Source organism: Gekko japonicus, unplaced genomic scaffold (assembly GCF_001447785.1).
Source record: "Gekko japonicus isolate JY-2015 unplaced genomic scaffold, Gekko_japonicus_V1.1 scaffold189, whole genome shotgun sequence".
Taxonomy (NCBI): domain Eukaryota; kingdom Metazoa; phylum Chordata; class Lepidosauria; order Squamata; family Gekkonidae; genus Gekko; species Gekko japonicus.
In genome coordinates, this window is record NW_015163608.1 from 981,923 (window position 1) to 1,005,180 (window position 23,258).

Genomic DNA, 23,258 nt, shown 5'->3' on the forward strand with positions numbered 1-23,258 from the left:
AAAAAAAAGTGTTGTGGCCAATTCTCACGACCATTTGAACCCTCTGGCAACCACCACTGACTTCCAGCAGTATTATCCTGTAGCAAGACAACATGATGCATTTAGCCTAGATTGCCTTTTCACACTTTAATGAAAGTGTTTAAAAAAATCCTTTTGCAGTGCTTACTGAAAATCAATTTCAGTGAATTCAGCGTTCACCTGGCCATCTTGTTAAAGACTGTTAACCCCTGGAAGTTAGTACTGCCTGGCTGAAAAGTGTTTCTGCCAACAGACTTGAATATTCATGCAAATCAGTTCTCAGAGTTAGGCATTGGGCTCCCATTAATTTTTACCATGTGTAGCTGTAAGCTAAAGTAAACACTTTGAGCAATATTATTCCACTATGAAATAGAGGTATACAGCTGAAATGCCTAGAACATTTGCCAGAAAGGTTTACCATGGGTTAATCTATGTTAATGAATAAGTGTGTGGCTTTTTCTGTCTCATGTCATAGGCTTGTTCTCCAGTAATAAATCTTGAATGTTTCCCTTCTCCTTTCATACCATGATTCAGTGCAGTGGAAAAGTGGAAGACTGATGTGTTTTTCATTCCTTCTATATTGCTTCTATTATTATTTCCATTTAAAGAAATTTCTGGTGTATTTCCAGATGTTAACATAGGTCAGAATTCAGGAATACTTTATTCAGCTAACTTTAGACTGAGGCAGACTGAGAGAAAGATGTTTTTGGTAGCTTGTTCAGAACCTTAGGAATTCTTTACTCCAAATGTAATTCTAGCTAGAAGAGAGAAAATATATGTGTGTGTGTGTTTAACATTTTTTGCAATGAAGAAAACCATACAGTGCATTTTTTGTTCTAGTACCGGAGCTACTGGCCTGTCTAGAATATTTAGTTGGCCTGAAAGAAATTAAATAAGGTTTTGTGCTCACTTGGAAGCAATAGTAAAATAGCATATGGCACAATCCTAGAAACAGGTTCTGTAAAACCTAGACTAGAAAATAGGCTGTTTAGGTCCACCCAGGGCTATTTTTGGGCAGGAACGCACAGGAATGGCGTTCCGGCTGGTTCCCAAGTTGGCCACACCCAGCAAGAACTCATTAGCATAATAGGCCACACCCAACAGCAGAAACTCATTAGGATTGGCTACATTAGGGTGTGTGGCCTAACATGCAAAGGAGTTCCTGCTGCAAAAAAGTCCTGGGTTTTGACAACAAACAAGGTAAACAGAATAAGAAGCAAAAGGTGGGTGTGGCTCGATAACCACACTTCTGGTAACATGGGGGTGCGGCCTAATATGCTAATGAGCTGTGCTGTCAGGGGTGTGGCCTAATATGCTAATGGGTTCCTGCTGTTGGGTATGGCCTATTATGCTAATGAGTTCCTGCTGGGCTTTTTCTACAAAAAGAGCCCTGGGTCCACCAAAGTTTAAGACCTGGCCAACTCTCTAAGGACTGATACAGTTTCTTCTACCAGCTCTGATGGCCCAGTCTAGCCCAATCTTATCAGCTCTCAGAAGCTAATCCAGGTCAGCCCCGTTAGTATTGGATGGGAGACCACCAAGGAAATCCAGGGATACTATACAGAGGCAGGCAATGGCAAACCACCTCTGAGCATCTTCTGCCTTAAAACCATACAGGGTTGCCATAAGTGAGCTGCAATTTGATGGCATTTTACATATGGCACTTTACATACACACCCACATGGTGCAGTGGTTAAGAGCAGTGGACTCTAATCTGGAGAGCCAAGCTTGATCCCTCACTCCTCCACATGAAGCCAGCTGGGTGACCTTGGGTCAGTTACAGCTCTCTTGGAGCTCTGTCAGCCCCACCTACCTTACAGGGTGTCTGTTGTGGAGAGAGGAAGGGAAGGCAATTGTAAGCCACTCCAAGATTCCTTTGGGTAGTGAAGGGTGGGGTATAAAACCAACTCCTCTTCTTCTACTACTCCAGTGTTCTTGTTGCAGAGTTCTTCAAAGGAGAGAGATCTGGTTGGCAGTGCTGCATTCTGATAGTGCTGGACAGACTTCCTTCTGCCATTTCAGACACAGGTTAACTGGACAATGAAGAGTCTTGGAATGGTTACGTTTTCTGGGGCTCAGACCAATGTTCCCTCTAAGCTGTGGAGTTTTGTGAGCAAAAATTATACTTTGTGAGCTACTGGCATTAAAGTTGTGAGTGAGCAATTTGGCTACTGCATCAATTAGTGTGCTCTGGAGCCATCCTTCCTGAGCGAAGACAAAAACGTGTGAGCTGGAGGCTAAAAAACTGTGAGCTAGCTCACACTAACTCAGCTTAGAGGGAACACTGGCTCAGACTCCCTGCTTGGGTCCCTGATCTTGAGCAGTGGGCCTTTCTGTATTAACAGTACAATCCTGGTTAGAGTTACTCTGCTCCAGACTCATTGATTTCAACTGTAATAACTCTTCATTGGATTGCATCTTACTGCAACTGGGTTTTTGGGAAGACTGTTTCTGTTGACTAACAATGCAGTCCTAAGTATATTGACACCCTTTTAAGACCACCGGCTTCAGTGGACTAAGAAGGGTGTGATTCTGCTTAGGGATGCACTGTAAGTGCTTAATTTCTGCAACAAACTGCTAAAGGACAATGACTGCATACGCGGTCCGGTCAACACGTGGTCAGGTGAAGGGCCCGAGCTTCGTCTCCAAAGATAATAGCTAGAACGGATCCTAGCACACACCTATCAGGAGGCTAGAATCCTAGAAGAGACCTATGGGTCTAGGGGTGCACTGTAAATACCCTATCACGGGTGTGGGTGTGGTGTGATTTGGAAATATAAGCCGGCCTGCGAGCCAGCTAAAACATCTCAAGAATTGAATGTAACTAATAAAGTAAGAGCTGTAATCACTCTGCAATGCATCAGCCTCAGTACTTTATACTGGAGACGATGATGGGATCCTGATGAGCGAACCGGACTCTTCATCCAGCACAGCACCAAGCATCAATCCAGTGGAAGCCGCCATGCCCCGCATCACTCCTGAGCAGCACTGCAATGCGCCCCGCTTCCCTGAACACCACTCCCCGCTTCACTCAAGAGTCATGGCTGTCGCTCCGGGCCACCTCGAGGTCTTTGACCCCACACACCCCGAGTTCTAGGAATCGTGGGTAGACCAGCTCACCTGCTTCACCTACTACGAAGTCACCGCTGCTGGCAAGAAACGGGAGCTACTCCTCAGCACGTGTGGGGTGGCCACCATTCGTCTCACCAAAAGCCTCCTGGCGCCCAAGACGCTCCTGGAGAACACCTATGATGAGATTATCGCAGCCTTAACAATGTGCTATGCACCAAAGCCCACAACAATGGCCTAGTGCATGGACTTCCAGGTGCGCCTCCAAAAGCCCAGTGAGACAGCCACCACTTTCATGGCCGACCTCCGTCAACACGCGATGGATTGTGGGTTCACGAAGGTGGAAGAGAACATCCTGACACAATTCGTCTGGGGTCTGCAGGATGCGAAGCTCCACTGCAAACTAGTAGGCACCGCTGACCTCACGATAGATGGAGCCCTCCAGATGGCCACCATGTACAAGGGCTCACACCGGGGCCGTCTGCCATCTTTATCACAACACGTGTCACCTGCTGCTGCGTCCGACAACTCAGATGAAGATGAGGTCCACTCTGTACAACCACAGAACTTTAACGTGGTCTGCGGGGAATTTCTGGGAGGCCGCTACTCCGGGCCCCCAGTTTCCCTGGAACTTGCAGGCTCCTTGGGTCTGGGGTCCTGCTCACAATGACACCTTCCGGGTGGTAAAAGACCTGTTGGTCTCTAACGCCGTCCTCGCCCACTTCAACGAGGCTCTACCCGTGGTTTTGGTGTGCGACGCATCTCCCTACAGGGTGGGGGCAGTCCTGGGGCACTGGCTGGCCGACGGCTACAAGGTTCCTGTAGCTTACTATTCTCGCACGCTGTCGGCTGCAGAGTGCAACTACGCATAGATCAATAAGGAGGCCCTTGCAATTGTTGCTGGCGTGAAAAACTTTCACAATTTCATGTATGGCCAGGTGTTCACTATAGTCACGGACCACAAGCCCCAGCTGGGTTTGCTCGCTCCGGACCGCCAAAGCCCCCAGATCTTGTCACCCAGGGTGCTCCGCTGGTCTTTGCAGGGTACCAATATGCACTGGTCCACCGCCCTGGTAAAGCAATGGGGCATGCAAATGCCATTAGCCATCTCCCGCTGCCATCCTCCGACCCTGACCCCATGCCAGCCCACCACATCACCTTGCTGGAAGACCTGCCCGATCACCCGGTCCAAGTGGGGGAGGTGGCGCACCACTCGGCCCAGGATTGCATTCTCTCCTAGGTCCTCGACTGGGTGGGGAGGGGGTGGCCTGCGGGTCAGATGGGTCCCGAGTTCTTTGGGTTCACCAGCCGCTGGGATGAGCTGACTTCCCACAAAGGGTATTTGCTGTGGGGAAGTCAGGTGGTGATACCACCACCTCTGCAAGGCCGCATACTCACCGCTTTGCATGAACAACACTCTGGGATAGTGAGGATGAAAGCCCTGGCCCGGAGCTATGTATGGTGGCCAGGGCTAGACGGCGATATAGAGGATACTGTTAAGCGGTGTCAGAAGTGCCAGGAGTCATGGCCCAAGCCCCCAAAAGCCCCGGTGCGACCTTGGGAGTCGTCCCACAAGCCGTGGGCAAGACTCCACCTGGACTTCGCTGGACCCTTCCAGGGCCATATCTTTTTCATTCTGGTCGATTCCTACACGAAATGGCTGGAGGTCACGCCTGTTCCCTCGACCTCATCCTGGTCCGCCATCAGAGCGATGTGGAGGATTTTCAGCTCACTAGTCATTGACAATGTTACTGCCTTTACTTCCTCTGAGTTTCTGGAATTTGTGGAGTACTATGGAATTAGGCACATCTGCTCCACACCCTTCCACCCCACAACAAATGGCCAGGCGGAACGCATGGTCAGAACAACTAAAGAGGTGCTGCACCGCATGGACCGGGGTGACTGGGACTACAAGCTGGCAGCTTTCCTGTTCAGCCAGCACACCACCCCTCACTCTACCACCAGCCGCAGCCCAGCTGAACTTCTCATGGGCCGTCTGATGACCCGTTTGGACCGCCTCCAACCAGACCACAGCACTCGCCCAGAAGACCAGGGGCCCCCGAGGGGTTTCTTTCCTGAAGACCCGGTCTACACCCATAATTACAGCCAGGATCCCACCTGGGTTCCAGTGAGAATGGTTCGGGTGAGTGGCCCACTGTCATATGAAGTTGCCTGCGAGGACAGACAGCTATGGAGACAACACATAGATCAACTCCGCCGCCGCATCCTGCCTCTGGTCTCAGATGACCCAGACAAGGACGACATCTACCCTGGGGAACCGGAAGCAACAGACCCTCCACTCCCAGTGGCCAGCATGATTCCCAGGGGAGAGGATGGAGGCAACCCCGAACCGATGAGCTACTCAGAGCCCAGCAGCTCGACAGCCCCAGCTGCAATACCCACAGCTACAATCCTGCCCCCGGAGCCAATGGGAACAGTGCCAGGGAGCCCTGCTCTGGCCCCGGTCGTCCGCCGCTCCACAAGGGAGCATAAAAGGCCCACATACTTAAAGGACTATGTATGTTCGGGCCATCTGGACCAAGGGGGGAGGGGTGTTGTGTACCCAGGGAAGTCTGTACACACGGTCGGGTCAACATGTGGTCAGGCGAAGGGTCCAACCTTTGTCTCCAAAGACAATAGCTAGAATGGATCCTAGCGCACACCTATCGGGAGACTAGGATCCTAGAAGGGACCTATGGGTCTAGGGGTGCACTGTAAATATTCTATCATGGGTGTGGGTGTGGTGTGATTTGAGAATATAAGCTGGCCTGCGAGCCTGCTAAAACATCTCAAGATTTGAATGTAGCTAATAAAGTATGAGCTGTAATCACTCTGCAATGCATCAGCCTCTGTACTTTATAACTGTGATGACTTCTCTGTTGTGTTCTTTAGATCATAACAAAATGAAATGTCTCACTCTATAAAGGAAAAGCACAAGTGTGTGCAGTCACAACTTTTAAAAGTAAGAACAAAAGAAATTATGAGTCCACATCTCTGTGTGTATTAAAGTCAAACTACCGAGATGCAGAAAATCATAATTTTCAATGCCTACTATGATTTAGTTTTGACTGATGAGATAAATTAATAAAATGAAGATAACCAAGGAAGGGAAGAAATACAGGTCATGGCAGGAAATGAACAAATCATATTTTAATAAATTTAAATCAACATGGTCTGATGAAGTATACTTTTGGGTACTGAGGGAATTAGCTGAAGAAATTACAAAGCCATTAGCAATTATCTTTGAGGGCTCCGTCCTGGAAGTCAGGTGAAGGGGAGAAAGATGGAAGGAAAAGGGTCAGGATTTATAGATCCATTTGTTTTATTTCTGTAGTAGGTGAGCCAGTTGAATAAATGATTCTAAAAATCAGTTTGTGGGCAGATAGAATGAAATAGGATTATTAGTAGCTAAGAGATATATGCATTAAACCAGTCATGATAGATCTTGTACAGGAACACTGATATATTGCATAAGTAGAATGCAGTTTACATTCATTTCACCAAAACTTTGAAGAGTTTCACAGAACATTTTTCTTCAGTAATTTCTGACAAAGCTTGGGAAATCCCAAACCTGAATGGCCTAAAGTTTAGGCCAAGTCTCTCTGTTTCAGGGGTGGCCAAACTGTAGCTCAGGAGCCACATGCAGCTCTTTCACACATATTGCACAGCTCCCGGCAGGGCAGCCGGGGAAGTGAAGGAGAGGCATGCCTCCCTCATTGGTCTTCCCTTCCCCAGCCACTGTTCCCCTCCTTGGGTAGGCTTGAGGTGGAGGGGAGAAGAGAAAGACAGCAACTTTAAATGCATTCTCAAAGCCATCCCCCCCACTGGCTGGCTTGGAGAAGGCATTTGTCTCTTTAAATCCCTTCGCCAAGCCAGCTGGCATAGGGGTGGGGCTTGGAGGACACCTTTAAAGTTATTTTCTTTCCACCTCTCCCTCCCTCCCCCCATCTATTTGCTTTCTTTCCACTTTCTCTCTCTCTCTTTCTCCACTCCCTCCCCATCTAAAGTTAAATGTGTTCTCAAAGCCCTGCCACATCAACCAGCTGGTTTGGCTCAGAGAAGGCATTTGTCTCTTTAAATCCCTTCTCCAAGCCAAGCCTGCTGGCGTGGGGTCATGGGGGAGAGTTGGAGAACACATTTAAAGTTCAAGTTGCTTTCTTTCCACCTCTCCCTCCTTCCCTCCCTCCCCCTTTATTTGCTTTCTTTCCACCTCTCTCTTTCTCTCTTTTCCCCTTTATTTCTCCCCCTTCCCCATCTATTTGCTTTCTTTGTTTCTGTTTCTGTTTCTCTTTCTTTCCAATCCTTTCATTCTTTCCACCTTTCTCTTTCTGTCTTCCTTCCATCCTTCTTCCCCCTCCCTCCCCATCTATTTGCTTTCTTCATCACTCTCTCTCTCTCCACTTTCATTCTTTCTTTACGCCTCTCTGTTTCTCTTAGACAAATAAATATCATTAGTAAACAAATAAATATCATTTGACAAATAAATATCATTATTAATATCTGTTTTTACCCCTTTTGTTTTTATTTTTGGCAGTCTCATTTAATGTTAATAAAAATCATATTTGCATCTATTGGACATATAAATATCATTATCAATATCTCTTTTTATGCCTTTTGTTTTATTTTTGGAAGTCTCATTTAATGTTAATAAAAAGCAAATTTGCATATTTTTCAATAAAAATGTGTGTGTAATATTTGGTCATGTCTCGCGGCTCTCAAACATCTGACATTTCTTTTATGTGGCTCTTATGTTAAGCAAGTTTGGCCACCCCTGCTATATTCATTCTCTGTAACTATCCCCCTGCTTAATTGACAGGGATTAGTCCCAGGTTAGCCTCATACCCCAGCCTAGCCTACATCCATATCAGCTGATGGTGGTCTTAGAGAATAGACCAGTTTTTGCTTGCTCTAAAACAGCAAAGTGGGAGTGGTGATACTTGGATTTGGGTGGTGTTGTTTGTCCAAGCCTGCATGGTCTGCCAGTGCACTTCGTTCTGCGTTCTCGTACTAACTGTTCAAGCCAGGATCGTGGTTGCCCTGAGCCCACTGTTTAGAGAATGAGTGATACTGAAAACTTGAAAATACCTTGGTTGGGATTTAAAAAAAAAAAAGGTGGTGTTAACTATTTTTAAGTATTAAAAATCTGCCTCAAGAGAAGGAAAACACTCTTGTAGTCTCTTGGAACACAAGCCAAAATGATAGGCATACATGTCAAGCTTTGAATACACATCCACATTTTTCTGAGATTTTTCTTCAGCTACCTCACAGACCCAACAAGCCATTTCTTTTCTCAAATTCTTTCAGATTTAGTGAAACCTTTCCCCCCCAAATTTCTCTTCAATGAGCTTATGTGTCAGACCTCTGCACTGTAATTTAATTCAAAGGAGTGCAAAAACTGGCTTGAATGTTACTTAGGAATGTTGTCATGTAAATCTTGAAAAGTGTTGCATGTGTATGTTTGTATATTATGCATGTCTTCACTTCTGAATCACAGGATAAGGTCATTTTCACTATTGTACTAGACTCGTCTTTTCCAAGTGTGAAATTTGAATATAAAGCATACATTGGCTGGAATATTCAGCTCAAACCTTCTAACCTTCTGTAACAACGTTCACAAAAAATACATTGTAGACTAAAACAATTTCTTAGCATCATTTATGAAAACTCCTAAGTTTCTAATGTACGGTTCTAGAAAATTATAGCTTTCTGTTTTCATAGCACTGTAATCGGATTTAAACTCACAGTGGTGTTGATAGATCACATTATTCCATCTGCTTACGTTAAATGCTAATATATGAAAGAGCAGATATTTCAGACAATACAGGGCTCAGTGAATTTTGTCTCTTAATTGTGAAGGATTTCTAAAGATTAGAGAAAACTTGTTTTCATTACTGATTTGGCAGCATGCACAGGCTGAGGAATGAATGCCAATCATTTTTTAGGCATTGAACTGCAAATTAATACAAACTATTCATGAATTCATTTTACCTAGGACATAATCTTGATCTTCAGTTTCATAGTGAAAGGCTCTTTGTGAACAGAGCAATTCAGAGCCATCAACAAAACAAACCAACTAGGCACCAATAAAGCTCTGCCTACTCAGCATCAACACCTGGGCTATGAGAGTGCTTGAAAATGCAGACAGGAGCTACACAGTTACATTACTCAACAGTCACATAGAGTTTTTCATTCCAATTCTGCCACTGGATATTAGCAGAAAGAAAGTGTTTGAGGGCAGCTTAGCAAAGTTGTAGACCATGTACACTGAAAGGGTCATGGCAAGCTGAGCTTGTGTGTACCCTTTTGTGAGAAGAAAACTGCTGAGGAGGGCAGAACAGGAAAAATATGGTGACAAAAAAGGGACTGCTATTCCCACATTACAAAATATATTTGCTTAGATACAACATTCTTCTCCTGACCTGTTTATATATTCTCATGTTTTTATATAGAACTTAGAACTGTTGATACCTTTTGTTTAAGTATATATTGTTAGGATCCATTTGAAATCATTCATGTGTGCATATATATTGTGGGTGCTTTTGTCTTCTGCCCAAAGTTATGTATGGGCCATCTTATGAATCACTGTGTTCCTTTGGGGCCTCATTTTGCCTTTTAGGGTTTTTTATTTTATGGAGAATGTACATGCACAGAAATTGTGAAAACTTCCCCCAACAGGGAAGCACATGTACCACTTCACCAGTGTGGCACAAAGTAGTGGACTAGTATCTGGGCAACTTGGGTTCAACTCCCCACTTGTGCCACAGAAGCTCACTTGGGCCACTCACACAATCTCAGCCTAACCTACCTCACAGGACTGTTGTGACGATAAAATGGAGGAGAGGAGAATGATGTAAGCTGCTTTGGGTCCCTTTTGGGAGCAAGGTTGGGTACAAATTAATTAGATAAATGAATTTTCTACTCCTGCATATCTTGGTCAAGAGAACTTTAATGTTTTCCTCGACAGCTCAGTTCAGTTGCACTGAATTGTGATTGCTGAATAATATTCATTCTATTACCAATACAACTCCCACCACATATACACACACAACAAATATTCACTGCACTGGAATCTGGAGAGCTGACATAGGCCAAAATCATTCCAGAAGGGTAGCTATAAGGGCTAAATCAGACAAGATGCTTGGAGTTCATGTTTGAGCTTCCAAGTATTTTTCCCCTCATCCCTTCCCTTCCTTTAAATATGTGGCACACAGGATTCCTATTCATATTGCAACCGTCTTTTTGGGGCAAACGCAATTGTCGTGTATCAGGGTTCCATAAAAAAATGTTTTTAATCCTGTGGCAACTAAGCTCAAGTTTGTTCAGTCAAGTAGCAGAGAGGGAGAGTGATGTAACCTCCTCCCTGCTTTGTATCAAGGCAAAGCTTGTGTGATAGGACCTGAATTAGTACTTTGATTATTTTGAAACCCCGTAAAATACAAATGATCAGCTACTTGATAGCTGTGACTTATAGAAATGAAGTGTGTAAGTCTGTACCACTGCAACATCCATAGAACAAGAACAGAATAAAAACTGTTTCAGGGTTCCAGTATTTGGAATATATTGGTGGATTGGCCCTACCTCTTTGTTTTCAGCTATTACAAGCATGGACCCATTTTTCTGAGCAGAGTGACCTTTTTATATTTTCCAACTCCCAGAACAGATAGCCTAAAGAACAACTGCATGAGCTGGCTGTACTTCATTGCAAGAAGGCAAACATGCTGAGCACAGATCCATCAAGTGGTGTCAATCCACACTGTGCATTCTGTGCACTGACCTTTTTCAAAGAGTGTTTGTTTTGTTGTCTTTGTTATATCTTTTGTAGTTGATTGCCTGGATCCCTCCTGCTCCAACCATGGTGTCTGTGTTAATGGAGAGTGTCTCTGCAGCCCCGGCTGGGGAGGTTTAAACTGTGAGCTCCCACGTGCCCAGTGTCCAGACCAGTGCAGTGGACATGGCACATACCTTTCTGACACTGGTCTCTGTAGCTGTGATCCCAACTGGATGGGTCCTGACTGCTCTGTTGGTAAGAAAAATAACATTTCAATGGTCATATTTCTTTTAGCCTTCCTGTTTCTGGATATGGAAAGGTCCATGGCTCACTCAAGTTATATACACCAGTAACCTGACTGGTACGCTGAGTGCTGCATTTGTTGTATAATACAACACATCTCAGCATCCTATATTCAAATTCTCATACTGATTTTAACCTGGCCTGAAATGTCCAGACTCTGCTTCTTTCAACAGCTGTGAAAACCAAGGTAAAAATAACATTTCCTTTCATTCTTATATAATGTTTGATTAGAATAATGCAGTTTTGTCATTTTGAGTCTTTGTATATTGATGTCAGTTTTCAAACTTACATGAACATTTTCAGTTTTTTTTTCTTCCAGATCCATATGAACCTTAGTAATTACACTCTAGGTTGAAGCATGTTTGTTCTCTCCCCCCCACCCCCCACCCAAACCCAAGACTTGTGAATGAGAGTTTAGCTAAGGTATATTGATATCGGACTAAAAACAAAAACGCTTGCTCTTCCGGTGTGTCTGGTAGCTACAGGTTGTGTTTGGAGTTATGCCTACTTGATAATAATGATGTTGCCTTACATTTAGTGTTGCCAGTTCAGACCATTCCCAGAATGCCAGTGATTCAAAGTAGTTGTTATCCTCTGAGAACTGAATGAATCTAGACTTTAAAGACTACTTGGAGAAATATTGGGATGTAAAGGACAATTTACTTTGCTTTGAGAATTATTGAAAACTGAAACATAGCAGAAAATAGATAATGTATAAGAATAACAATTGAAGGATAAGTTACCTGTTGGTGTAAATAAGCTAAAAGAGAGGTTTGAAGAAAATTTAAGAATTGGGCTGGAGGTTGGAGCACTGTGGGAAGCCAAGAAGGGGGGGGGAAAGGGAGGTGGTAAGAATATATAACTGCATAAGATTTGATTTATGGATGGATTTTGTGTTTTTCTAATATATCCTAATGAATTGTTTTTTTTAAAAAAGAGAACTGGATGAATCTTGAGTGACATATCTTTACAGAGAAGTATTCATCACATTTTGCAATAATTTCTCTCATCAGGACTCTCAACATACCAGCAAAGGGTATCCTAAGCAAAGTTATGCCCTTCTATGTCCATTGAAGTCACTGGGCTTAAAAGAGTGTCACTCTGCTCAGGATGGCACTGTTCATGTCTGACAGCTGCTGGGATAGTGCAAAGCCATTAATCATCCATGAATCTAGGAGACTGTTAATGGTCATGAGGCAATAACCAACTTTCTGGATTTTTTCCCCCCAGAAGTGTGCTCTGTAGACTGTGGCACCCATGGTGTCTGCATTGGCGGAGCATGTCGCTGTGAAGAAGGCTGGACAGGGGTAGCTTGTGACCAACGTGTTTGCCATCCCCGCTGCACAGAGCATGGAACCTGTAAAGATGGGAAATGTGAATGTCGAGAGGGCTGGAATGGGGAGCACTGCACCATTGGTAGGCAAACGACAGCCACCGAAACAGGCACATATTGCTTTATTTTCATAACTTGTAGAAACATAGTTACTATTGTGTGTGGTGATGGGCTGTCCCTTTATGGACACTGTTGCTTCCACTAATTATTCTTGCCTCGGAAACCAGAGCAGGCAAATATTGTTTAAACTGAGTACTGAGTTAAATCTTTCACTGAAGGTTTAAATAATATGCCAAATGGCCCACTATGTATTCATCTCTCCTCCCTGAAAGACATGATTCCACTTTGTCTTCAACTGCAAGATGAGTTTCTAAACTAAATTTAAGTAGACATAAGACTTCTTTTAGTGAATGTCCTTTTTTTTTCAGTTCACTTCCTGTTCTGGTGCTTCCCTCCTATTACGTATTCCATTCAAAACACATTTCCACAATACCCATCAAGAGCTGGGGTCAAGTTGAGGGGGAATCTCCCTCCTGTTGTTACAGAAATAGCTCCCTAGCATTTTCACATGTTGTGGTGTGACAGTGGTCATGGTGTTTGCCTATAGACTGACACAGCATGGGAGGGCCAAGCCAATGCTGCCCCATGCTGGCATACCCTTTCCTAACAGCATGCTGCTCAGTACAGCTTTGGCACCACACAGAGTACCGTGACGAACACAATTGCATCTCCACTGTGATATGTCAGCTTAGAAAATAATAACAAACATATATTGCTTCAAATGTTTTTGACTGTTTTCGAATTTTAAACCTAAGTTACTTAATTTATCTCTGCAAAATGTAGGTTGTACACAGAAAACTCAGACAGAAGCTCACAGTTTACCTCTGTGGTGGATGAAAATAGTACATGTCTTACTGAGTAGATATGTTTTTGAAAATCTGGAAGAAAAGGCCCAGTGTAGAGCCTGAGTATCCCTCAGAATATGCAATTTAAAATCAATGTGTTTCTCTGCTTTCTCTACTTTCCCTATGTCATTCCCTTAATTACCCAGTTCTTTTTAAAGTGTCCTAAAAGTACTCCCCAAAATACTATGATTTCTAAAAAATTGTATTTGGTAGGGGATGGGATGTAAAAAGATGCATTACAAGATCAGATATACTGTTGCAACTGGAGACTCTAAATGGACAGCCCTTTCACCAGTGAACTGTGTTTTGTTTTAAACCAAAGTCCTATGGATGTGTCTGTCAGGTTTTCGTTAAGTTTCTTTTACAGTTTCTTTGGGTAGCTAAACCTTTTGGAAAACAACCACAAATTGGAAAAAGAGACAGCCTTTGAAATGAATTCTGTGCCCTGCATATATGTTGCATATATGTTGAAAGTAATCCCGAAGTATGCAACATATTTCAGTATTACTTACAAACATTGTAATCAGTATTCCCAAGAACTAGCAGGCTGGGTTTCTTGCACAGCAAGCCTCTGTAAAGTTACCACAGTAAGCCCATTTCTGTCAATGAACATTGGATTGTACTGTTGGCTTTCTGCCACTTCTGTGCCATTTTTCTCATCTGGTACATTTATATTTCTGTAGGTGAATTCAAAGAGTTTATATGCGCCTTGTATCTTGATTAACCTGCTATTCCAAAAAGGTTTACCTTCTTCCGATAATTGTCTTAATGTGTTTATCTTTAGAAACGTTTTCATGTGTTTTTCTGTATCTGGATTGTCTTAGTTTGCTGTTACTGTGCACACAAAAAGATGGATTAATGTTGTTCGGATAAGATTTGTGGTAAGTATTACTGTATATCGATTGGTTACCCTTTCCAATTATAAATTATAAGGAAAAGCACCCCCTTTCTGGACAGGTATATAAATTCTAGCAATGTATGAAGGGTTATGAGTATAGTCTAGCACAGTGTTTCATACAGGGGTGAGGAAAGGGTGAAAAGATTTGGGAAAGGCAGATAACCTGGTTTGTAAGTTGATATTTTTTTCCTTTGGGTCCAGAAGTGGTTTTAGGGAGGCTACAGCTATGGCAAACCATTGCAAGAACATGATCTGGATACTTTAACTGCCTACAAGCATCAGCTGTAGGCAGCTGTAATGGACAGAGACACCTCTGTAAATCACTCAATGTGAAATTTATCTTCTTAAAATATGATGACCTGCTGATAGAGAGGGGTGGTGGCAGTGCCAGGTGGATGGGAAATCATGAGAAAACAATAAATAAAGTAATCAGCTCCTTTGCACAATTGTGAATCTGTATGATTTCTTCAACTATAAAAGAACAATGTGTCTAATGTTCAGCTGCACTCATCATAACATGTGGGCAGCTTGGTGACAGAGCATCCCTGGTAAGATCATATCTGGAGTACTGTATTAGGATCCGAGCATCACAGTGCAAGAAAGACAATGTAAGCCAGAGAACATGAAAATGAGAGATGCAAAGGTTAACAGCTCTAAAAAGAAAAACATATCAGAAAGAAAACTGCTTTACTTCAGATTAAATAAGATTTGTGTGAATGGGGAAGTCCTAAGAAAAGTGAGTGGGAAAACAATCCTTCCATCTGAATCACAAGAAATAAAGCACTGGTTTTAAACTACAGGAGGCAGATTCAGATAAAACATTAGGGAAAGTATACTAACTACTACTAGATAATTATAGCAATGGAAACAGGAAAAGTTGTGAAATAAGATGTAAATCATTCGAAAGGCTTGCCTTTAAAAGTGTTTACCCCCAAGCCTAAGTATGTGTGACTGCATTTCCCTTGTCTCATTCTCTCTGCCCCTCTGTTGTAGACTTGCCAACATCCATGTGAGGTCTGGAAATCTCCTGGAATTACAAGTGATCTCCAGACTACATAGATAGCTCCCCCAGAGAAAATGGCTGCTTTGGAGGGTGGGCTCTTCCCCAAACTCCACCCTCTCCAGGCTCCACCCCTGGATCTCCAGGAATTTTTCAAACCAGAGCTAGCAATCCCATTCTGCTGTGTCTTTTCTCCTCCCCCTGCCATGTCTAGGTGGTAATCTCTTTGGACAGCTACTGGCTTTTGCTTTTGTGATTTCTTAAAGCTTCATGTACATCACTAATACCATATAAGCAAAGGTAAAAACAGTATGTGCCCTCAGACCACAAAAGCAGCATTGTATTAAATTGAACAAAATGTCACTTAGCAAGGAAACCTGTCAACCACACAAGGTGATAGGCCTGGAAGGTATCTAGTCTTAGTGTTGCAATCTTAAGAAGTTGAGTGAATATGTATAATTAAAGAAGTGCTAATGCAAAATGTTATGCACCATTTGAAAATGTGTGTACACCATTTATCTTCCCATTTAGCCACACTGATAAATGGCTGCCTTATTTAAATGATGTAGATACTCAAGTTCTCTATACATCACTTTATGCAACTGCCCTCCCTTGCCTGCACCTGCTAACTTACAGAGGAAAAATAGCTCCCTGCAGTGATAATGAAGGTCTGTGATGTACTTATTAAGTGATTACAATCATGGATAAGGTTATAAGCAAACAATAGGACAAAACTTTACAAGGGAGAAAAGAAATATGCCAGTGCTAAGTAAATCCTGAATATATAAAGAAGGGGATTATTTGCCTCCACACATCTTTTCTTAAAGCCTGTTTCAAAACAGATCAAGCCCTTCATTGACCAAGATTCTCACACCAGCCCTGTTAAGGTGAGAAGGAGTGAGAGGCTCAAGACTGCCCTGTAAACTTCATTAGCTAAGCAGTGATTTGAACCTGTGAATCTGATCATGCATCTAATTCTATGCATATTGCAGGCTTGTGCAGCTCATGTTTTTTTATTGTAGGATTTTAGCCCACCTTTTGGGTTTTCATGAGTGTTGTAGCAGTTTCAGTGATCGTGCTATTGGTATGATCAGTTCACACTTGCATGTGGGGTTGCATCAGGTACACAGCTCCAGTAGCATACCTAGTGCATTTGATACCCGGAGGGTACCCCCCCCCCCAATACAACAAAATTGTCCAGGTCAGGGCTCAGGTCGACTTACTTCCTATGAACTTACTTGTTATGGACTTGAGAGCCAGTTTGGTGTAGTGGTTAAGTGTGCGGATTCTAATCTGGGAGAACCGGGTTTGATTCCCCACTCCTCCACTTGCACCTGACTGGATGACCTTGGGCAAGCCATAGTTCTGATAAGAGCTGTTCTTGAAAAAAGAGCAGTTTCTGTCAAGAGCTCTCTCAGCCCCACCTACCTCACAGGGTGCCTGTTGTGGGGAGGGGAAGGGAAAGGAGTTTGTAAGCCGCTCTGAGACACCTTTGGGTAGTGAAGGGCAGGGTATAAATCCAATCTCTTCTTCTTCTCCTTCTATATTGAAGTAAGCATGTACAGTGAAGGGCATTTCCATGATGAGGCTCCCCTGGTCTCCAGCACCTGTGCCTTTTCTTGGGGGAGAGGCTTCATGAAACCTCCCTCCTCACTTCACTCTCCCAAACCACCAACTTCTCAGGGAGTGGTGGTTGATCTCCCAAGAGAAGCTCTGTGTTTATGCACACTAACACCCACCCCTCTGGATGTGACTTTGGCCAAACAATATTCTTTCATGCTTCCATGAGGGCTAAGTGCTCCGGGCTGTTGACACAAGATAGTCCCAAAGAACACCTTGAAATTTGCTGCCACCCATGTATGCATAAGATATATCAAGCTGCAGAGAAAATAAATGGGCAATGATTGGCTGCAGGGGTTGGGCCTCCCAACTGAAACATTTCAGCGCTGGCATGCAAATATTTTTTTAAGTGTGCTGCCCAAACCCACCCTTTCTGAGTGGGCTTTGGGTGGCATTCCATGAGACAGAAAACAATGTTCAGATTCCAAGCAAGAGGCTATCTTGCAAATTCATTCCTCAATGAAAAAAAAAGTATTAGAAAAATAGGAAAGAATGGGAAGAAAACAAGGAAAGACCAGGACAGCACAAGGATATTAACAAAGTTGTCTGGACATGAGAAAAACCTGGTAACACTGGGCAATGAAAGTGGAACCTTAAGGCAATCTGAGAAATGCCTTTGATGTAATATAGCATACGTGCAACAACAATTATAGGAAAATTAGGTTTTCTAATTTTTTAATCCAACTCCCAAATACTTAGGCATGCCAAATACAATCAGATATGGACCATGGTGTAGCTTTATTGCTAATCTATTACCATTAATCTGACAGACTGCTTATTGTTTTGGATAGCATTTTGAGTAGGTCATGTTAAAATGTATGTCATTTAACTTTATATAAACACTAGGAACAAAGTCCATTGTAGACGGAATACAATGAGCCCTAGAAAGATGTGTCACAAGCCTCCCGTCCCCCACTTTCTCCCCCCTCCCCAGACCATGGGGTGGAGGGGCGATGGAACGCCCACCAATGGCTTTCCACCCAGCTGTGCCAGGTGGACTCCAGGTTGCCTCCACCGCTGCATGCCCCAGCGGTACACCGGCCCACGTCCCGCCACAGCCCAGGCGACCCCTGCAGTTGGGCTCAGCCGCCGCCAATGAATGCTGCGGCACCAGCAACCTCTGGGCTGGCTCCATGGCCCTCTGCCCCAGTGGCACGCCATCCCCTGGCCGATCACAGCACAGCCCGTGTCACAGGCCACCCTGTCCCCCACTTTCTCCCCCCTCCCCAGACTGTGGGGTGGAGGGGTGATGGAACGGCCCACCACTGGCTTCCCACCCGGCTGTGCCCAGCAAACTCCAGGCTGCCTCCACTGCCACCTGCCCCAGCGGCACTCTGGCCCACGTCCCGTCGCAGCCCAGGCGGCCCCTGCAATTGGGCTTGGCCACTGCTGATGAATGCTGCAGCACCAGCAGCCTCCGGGCTGGCTTCACGGCCCTCTGCCCCAGCGGCACGTTGGCCTGGCCACCTGTAGTCGTGTTCTGCCGACAATGACAGCTGTGGCACCTGCAGCCTCCGGGCCACCTACACCACCCTCCGCCCCAGCGGTGCACCGGCCTGCATCTGGCCACAGCCCGGTTGGTGACCTGCAGTCAGGCTTGGTCAACGACAATCGCTGTGGCACCGGCAGGATCGGCCTCGGCCTGATGAGCGCCCGCCTGCTGGAGCATCCGGTCCGTCCGGTGGCTGCAAGCACACTGAGGGCGCATGTGTGGGCAGGACTACGACAGCGCAAGCAGCAACAGAACCAGCGGATGGAGAGACCATTTGAGTGACATACCGGGGAACCAACGGATTAGGGAGCGTGTGGAAATCTTCTAGAGAGTCCACGACCAAAACAGAAGATGCTGGTTTTTCCAGAGGGTAGAAAAGTCACAACCATCAAAAATATTACTGGCATCTTTTCTAGCCCCCTACTTATACAGCTAAATCAGTAATCAACAAATCTATGCCCAGTAGAGCAGAAGTATCAAACCCATTTGTTATGAGGGCTGGATCTGACATCAATGTCATTTTATGGGGCCAGACCATGCATGCCATAGCAGGTGAATGACAATAGCAGGCTTGATTGGATTAGGTGTGATATGCAGAGGGGTAGTAGGCACGGAGACAGGAAACCTAGGTCTCAATTCAGCTCAGGAGGATTCAGTCCATGAGGATGCAAAAAATAAATGGACCTAAGTCTGACATTAGAAACCACAATTTTCAAAAACCAGTGGGGAAACATTTTAACCATCCAGGACATTCAGTTGCTGACCTAAGAGTAGCAGTTCTCTTACAAAGGAATTTCAAAGGTATGCCTGGGGTGGTGTGTACCCCCACCCTGCCCTTGGCATGCCACTGTGCTATACTTTTAGATACATCCCTGTCTGAATGTTCAACTGGAATCTGTGGCTTGAACTGCCTTTTGCCAAGTTTGTCCCTTCCTGGAACGTCTACGGCTGGGTTCAGTTTGCCGCACTGTTGTCACAAGGCTTGATTATTGTAGTTCACTTTATATGGGACTATCTTTGAAAACTCTCAGGAACTTCAGCTGATCCAAACCACTGCAGTGAGGCTGTTGACAAGGGCATGCCCCTGTGAGGAAGTCAGCATACTGAGTCTGGAGGAAGTTGCAGGCCTAAGAGCTATTGATTGAGATAGACATTAAGTGTGGCTAATTTCCTCTAGATTGCACTCACTGTTGAGAAGAATTTCCTTTTGAACCACTTGTAAGATCAAAATAATTAATTGTATGTAGATGTTGCTGATAATAAATAATAGATTGCTGTTTCTTCCCACCAAGAAGCAAAGTCACTTATTTCACATACCTCATGGGGCACCCTTAGCTGTGATTAGAAAATGATTCAGTATTATATTTCTTCTTCTCTTTTCTATATGAAAAATATATGGTCATTTTTTTCCCTCTTGCCGCTTCTAAAAGGCAATCAGTGTAACTTTCAACCATTCACCTCTGTTTCATCCAGGACTTCAGAAAACTGCATCCTGTAGATATTTCTAAATAATTTCCCAACTTAAATCATAGTATTTCTTTCCTGTAGTTGAGTTTCTGCATGGGATATATTGATTTCCCCCCCCCTACCAGCTCTAAAACTTGTATGAAACAAAAAAAAATAGAATTGATCGAGCTGTTGATCTAACCTGCTGCAAGGACAGAGCTGATTTTGCTGTTGTGTTCACTTGCACTTGCCAGCCATTAATGTTACAGCGATGTTGTTTTCTGTGTGATTTTGTATCCTGTGGTGTCAAGCACCAGTTTCAGTCAGTGAATGAATTACATAGTATTGCTGGAGACAAAATAACAGAGATATTTTAACTGTTGAGGTGAAGTCTGGTAGTAGTAGAGCTAAAACTGTTTGAGGTCAAAAAAGTTTGGGTTATTTTCCTTTGCTTTAATTCTGAGGAGCACAAGAAAGAAACTTATTCCCATACCTGCTGTTTACAAAATTGTTTTGCTTAGAAGTTTGCAGACTAAACAGATTTGCACCCTTCTAACTGGTTAAGACGCTGAACTGCAGGCTGAGGAAGATCGGTAGTTGAGCAGTTCGAGACCCGAGTGTGACGCATGACGGAGTGAGTGCCCGTCTCTAGTTCCAGATCCTGCCAACCTAGCAGTTCGAAAGCAAGAAATTGCAAGTAGATAAATAGGTACCACTTCAGTGGGAAGGTAACAGCGTTCTGTGCGCCTTGGTTTTTAGTCATGCCGGCCACATGACCATGGACATGTCTTCAGACAGCGCTGGCTCTTCGGCTTTGAAACGGAGATGAGCACCGCAACCCTAGAGTCAGATTCGACTGGCTTTCGAGCAAGGGAACCTTTACCTTTAACTCCATTGATGTCAGTAGGTTTGGAAGGGGTATAACACTGCTTAGGATGTCCCTGCTAGTATCATAATACTAATTCTGAGCTGAAACCCCAAAATATTCATATTGAGAATAAGGTTGAACACGGCCATATTTCCCCTAAATGTAGATTGGATGCTGGAGTTTCTGAGTCCTTTCATGCATGACTTTTTAAATGTGACTCAAAAAAATGTTCTGCTGTATTGGTGCTACAACTCTTCTGGTATGCAAATACCCTTTGCCCCCACAGTCGGAATAACGAGACAGACAACAGTTTGGATCAAACAAGGGCCACTTTATTAACTATATAACAGTTTATTAACCAAACAATGGCAAGGGAGCATTCTCTAAGTAGCGGAACAGACAAGGCAGGCGTCAGGATGACCAGCCTCCTTGTCTAATATGTGGGTGAGCCACCAACCCCGGTCTTGAGCCATAATATGGCGTGGCGACCACCACCCCAGCCACTGGTAGCCTCCCAGGAGCACCTACCCCTGAAACCACACAGCTTGCAGAGAGGAGCTTACCCAAGAGGTTCCCAGAGGGACTCATCATTCACCGCCCTGGGCCTTAATTACCCGCAGGCCCTTCCTGAAGACCCCCCCCCCCAGTTCCCAAAACAAGGAACGGCTTAAGGTGCTCACCATTTTCCGCTTCCTTATCCCTGCACTATTCTGCCACTCGCAAAGTCAAGCCTCTGCTTTGGCTGACGCAGCCACCTAACAACCTAAGGCAGCCCTGATCCCTTGCTGAATGTCCTCCAAAAATAACTTGTTGCCCTCGTTTGACAAGTGAATACCGTCCTCCCTATAGAGGTCCGTCCTACCGACCACTATTCCAGGGTGTGGTAAATATCGACCCAGACCACCCTCCATAACCTTCTGGATTTGTCTGTTCACCTTGCGACGAGCCCGGTCGATGCATCTGGGATCCCCCAGGTTGCACCATACATGCCGTGGTAAATTTGCAGACCAAATGACATGCACCCTGGGCCATCTTGCCCGTATCACTTTCAGGTCTTCTGTGGCCTGGATAACAGGGCCTTGCCTTTCATCAGGCCAAGATCATTGCCACCCAGGTACACCAGTAGAATATCAGGAGGCGGCCCACGCCGTTCCTCAAACAATAGGGGGAGTATTGCATGCCCCTCCTTCCCCACCATTCAACCAACGCCGACTCACTCAGCCCCAACTGAGAACCAAACATTGTCCTCTTTGCCTGATGAGCGGCCCAAGAAATTATACTGTGGCCACAGATAGACTCTCCTTGGTTCCTGCCAGCCCACAGCACCTGAAAAAGAACTGTTTTAGAACGTGTTCAACTCAAAACTTGCGTTGACGTACATACCCCTTAAAACTACGGGATCTGGCTGAAGAATGGTCGGCAGGCAAACGGCCGTGACTGCTCCTGTGCTGATCTTCTCCTGACAGCTGAAGAAGGCTGGTTAGGCAAATGGATGCTGTTCAGATTGGAGTTTTGGCAGGAGCTGGCTCTGTGGGCAGGACTCAGGCACACCTTCTGATGGGCAGTTCAGGCAGCCAACTGATTTTGGCAAGCATACAATGTTGCCATGCGAAAACACGTTTATATATAAGGCCAGGATTTCTTCACCCCCCCCCACCCCCCACCTAATTATGCCACAACAAATATAAATGCTCTGGTTTAGACCAGTTTTTATCAACAGGCATCCCAATGGCATTGAAGAGTGGCTTGTGGCATCACAGATGCAGCAGTGCCTGGAACCAGCCAGTAGAACAAGTCAATTATATTTGTCTGTAAACCATAATCCCATTATAAAAGACTGCTACTAACAATCAGAAGCAGTAGAGTTGTGCTGATGTAGGTGGCTCAATGTGGATTATTACAATGCTGGCTCTTCAGAACCATGTTGGTGAACCAGCCCCAGTTGTGTATCCCCCTCGCCCCAACTGTGAGTATTGCAAAGAGAACAGAACATAACCTTGTAACAGAGCCTCTTTCAGACATTCAGGTGAATGCATGGAGAGGGATGGGTACACGATCACATCTACTTTCCGTACTCCTAACCTTCATGCATGCAGTCAAGCATCTGCATGGAACCTAGATACACATACCTGTAAATGTGTAAGGCTCGTTCCATTTTGTCAAGAACGTGAAAAAGCAAAATTCCTAATTGCTTGGAGAGTGTTTTATGCCCATGCCCTTGTACACACATAATTTCTCCTCTGATCTTTAGGTAGAGTGGGGACAGTGGATGTAATCCTTCTTCCACCTTCTGTGTGCTATTGATTACATTAATTATGACAGATTCAGGTGGGTAGCTGTATTGGTCTGAAGTAACAGAACAAAGTTTGAGTCCAGTGGCACCTTCAAGACCAACAAAGTTTAATTTTGGGCATAAGGTTTTGTGTGCACGCACAGTTCTTCATCTGAAGAAGTATCTGAAGAAGTGTGCATGCACACGAAACCTTATACCCAGAATTAAACCTTTTGGTCTTAAAGGTACCACTGGATAGAAACATT

General features: G+C 44.6%; 1 protein-coding gene across 1 annotated transcript in view; it reads left to right on the forward strand.

Moving 5' to 3' along the window:
• The window catches only part of TENM2 (teneurin transmembrane protein 2), a 618,318-nt gene that overhangs the window by 435,762 nt on the left and 159,298 nt on the right, over positions 1-23,258 (forward strand). The window contains exons 11-12 of the mRNA XM_015407305.1: positions 10,910-11,110; positions 12,389-12,574. Coding sequence (XP_015262791.1) covers positions 10,910-11,110; positions 12,389-12,574 — 387 coding nt within the window. The remainder of the gene's footprint in view (positions 1-10,909; positions 11,111-12,388; positions 12,575-23,258) is intronic.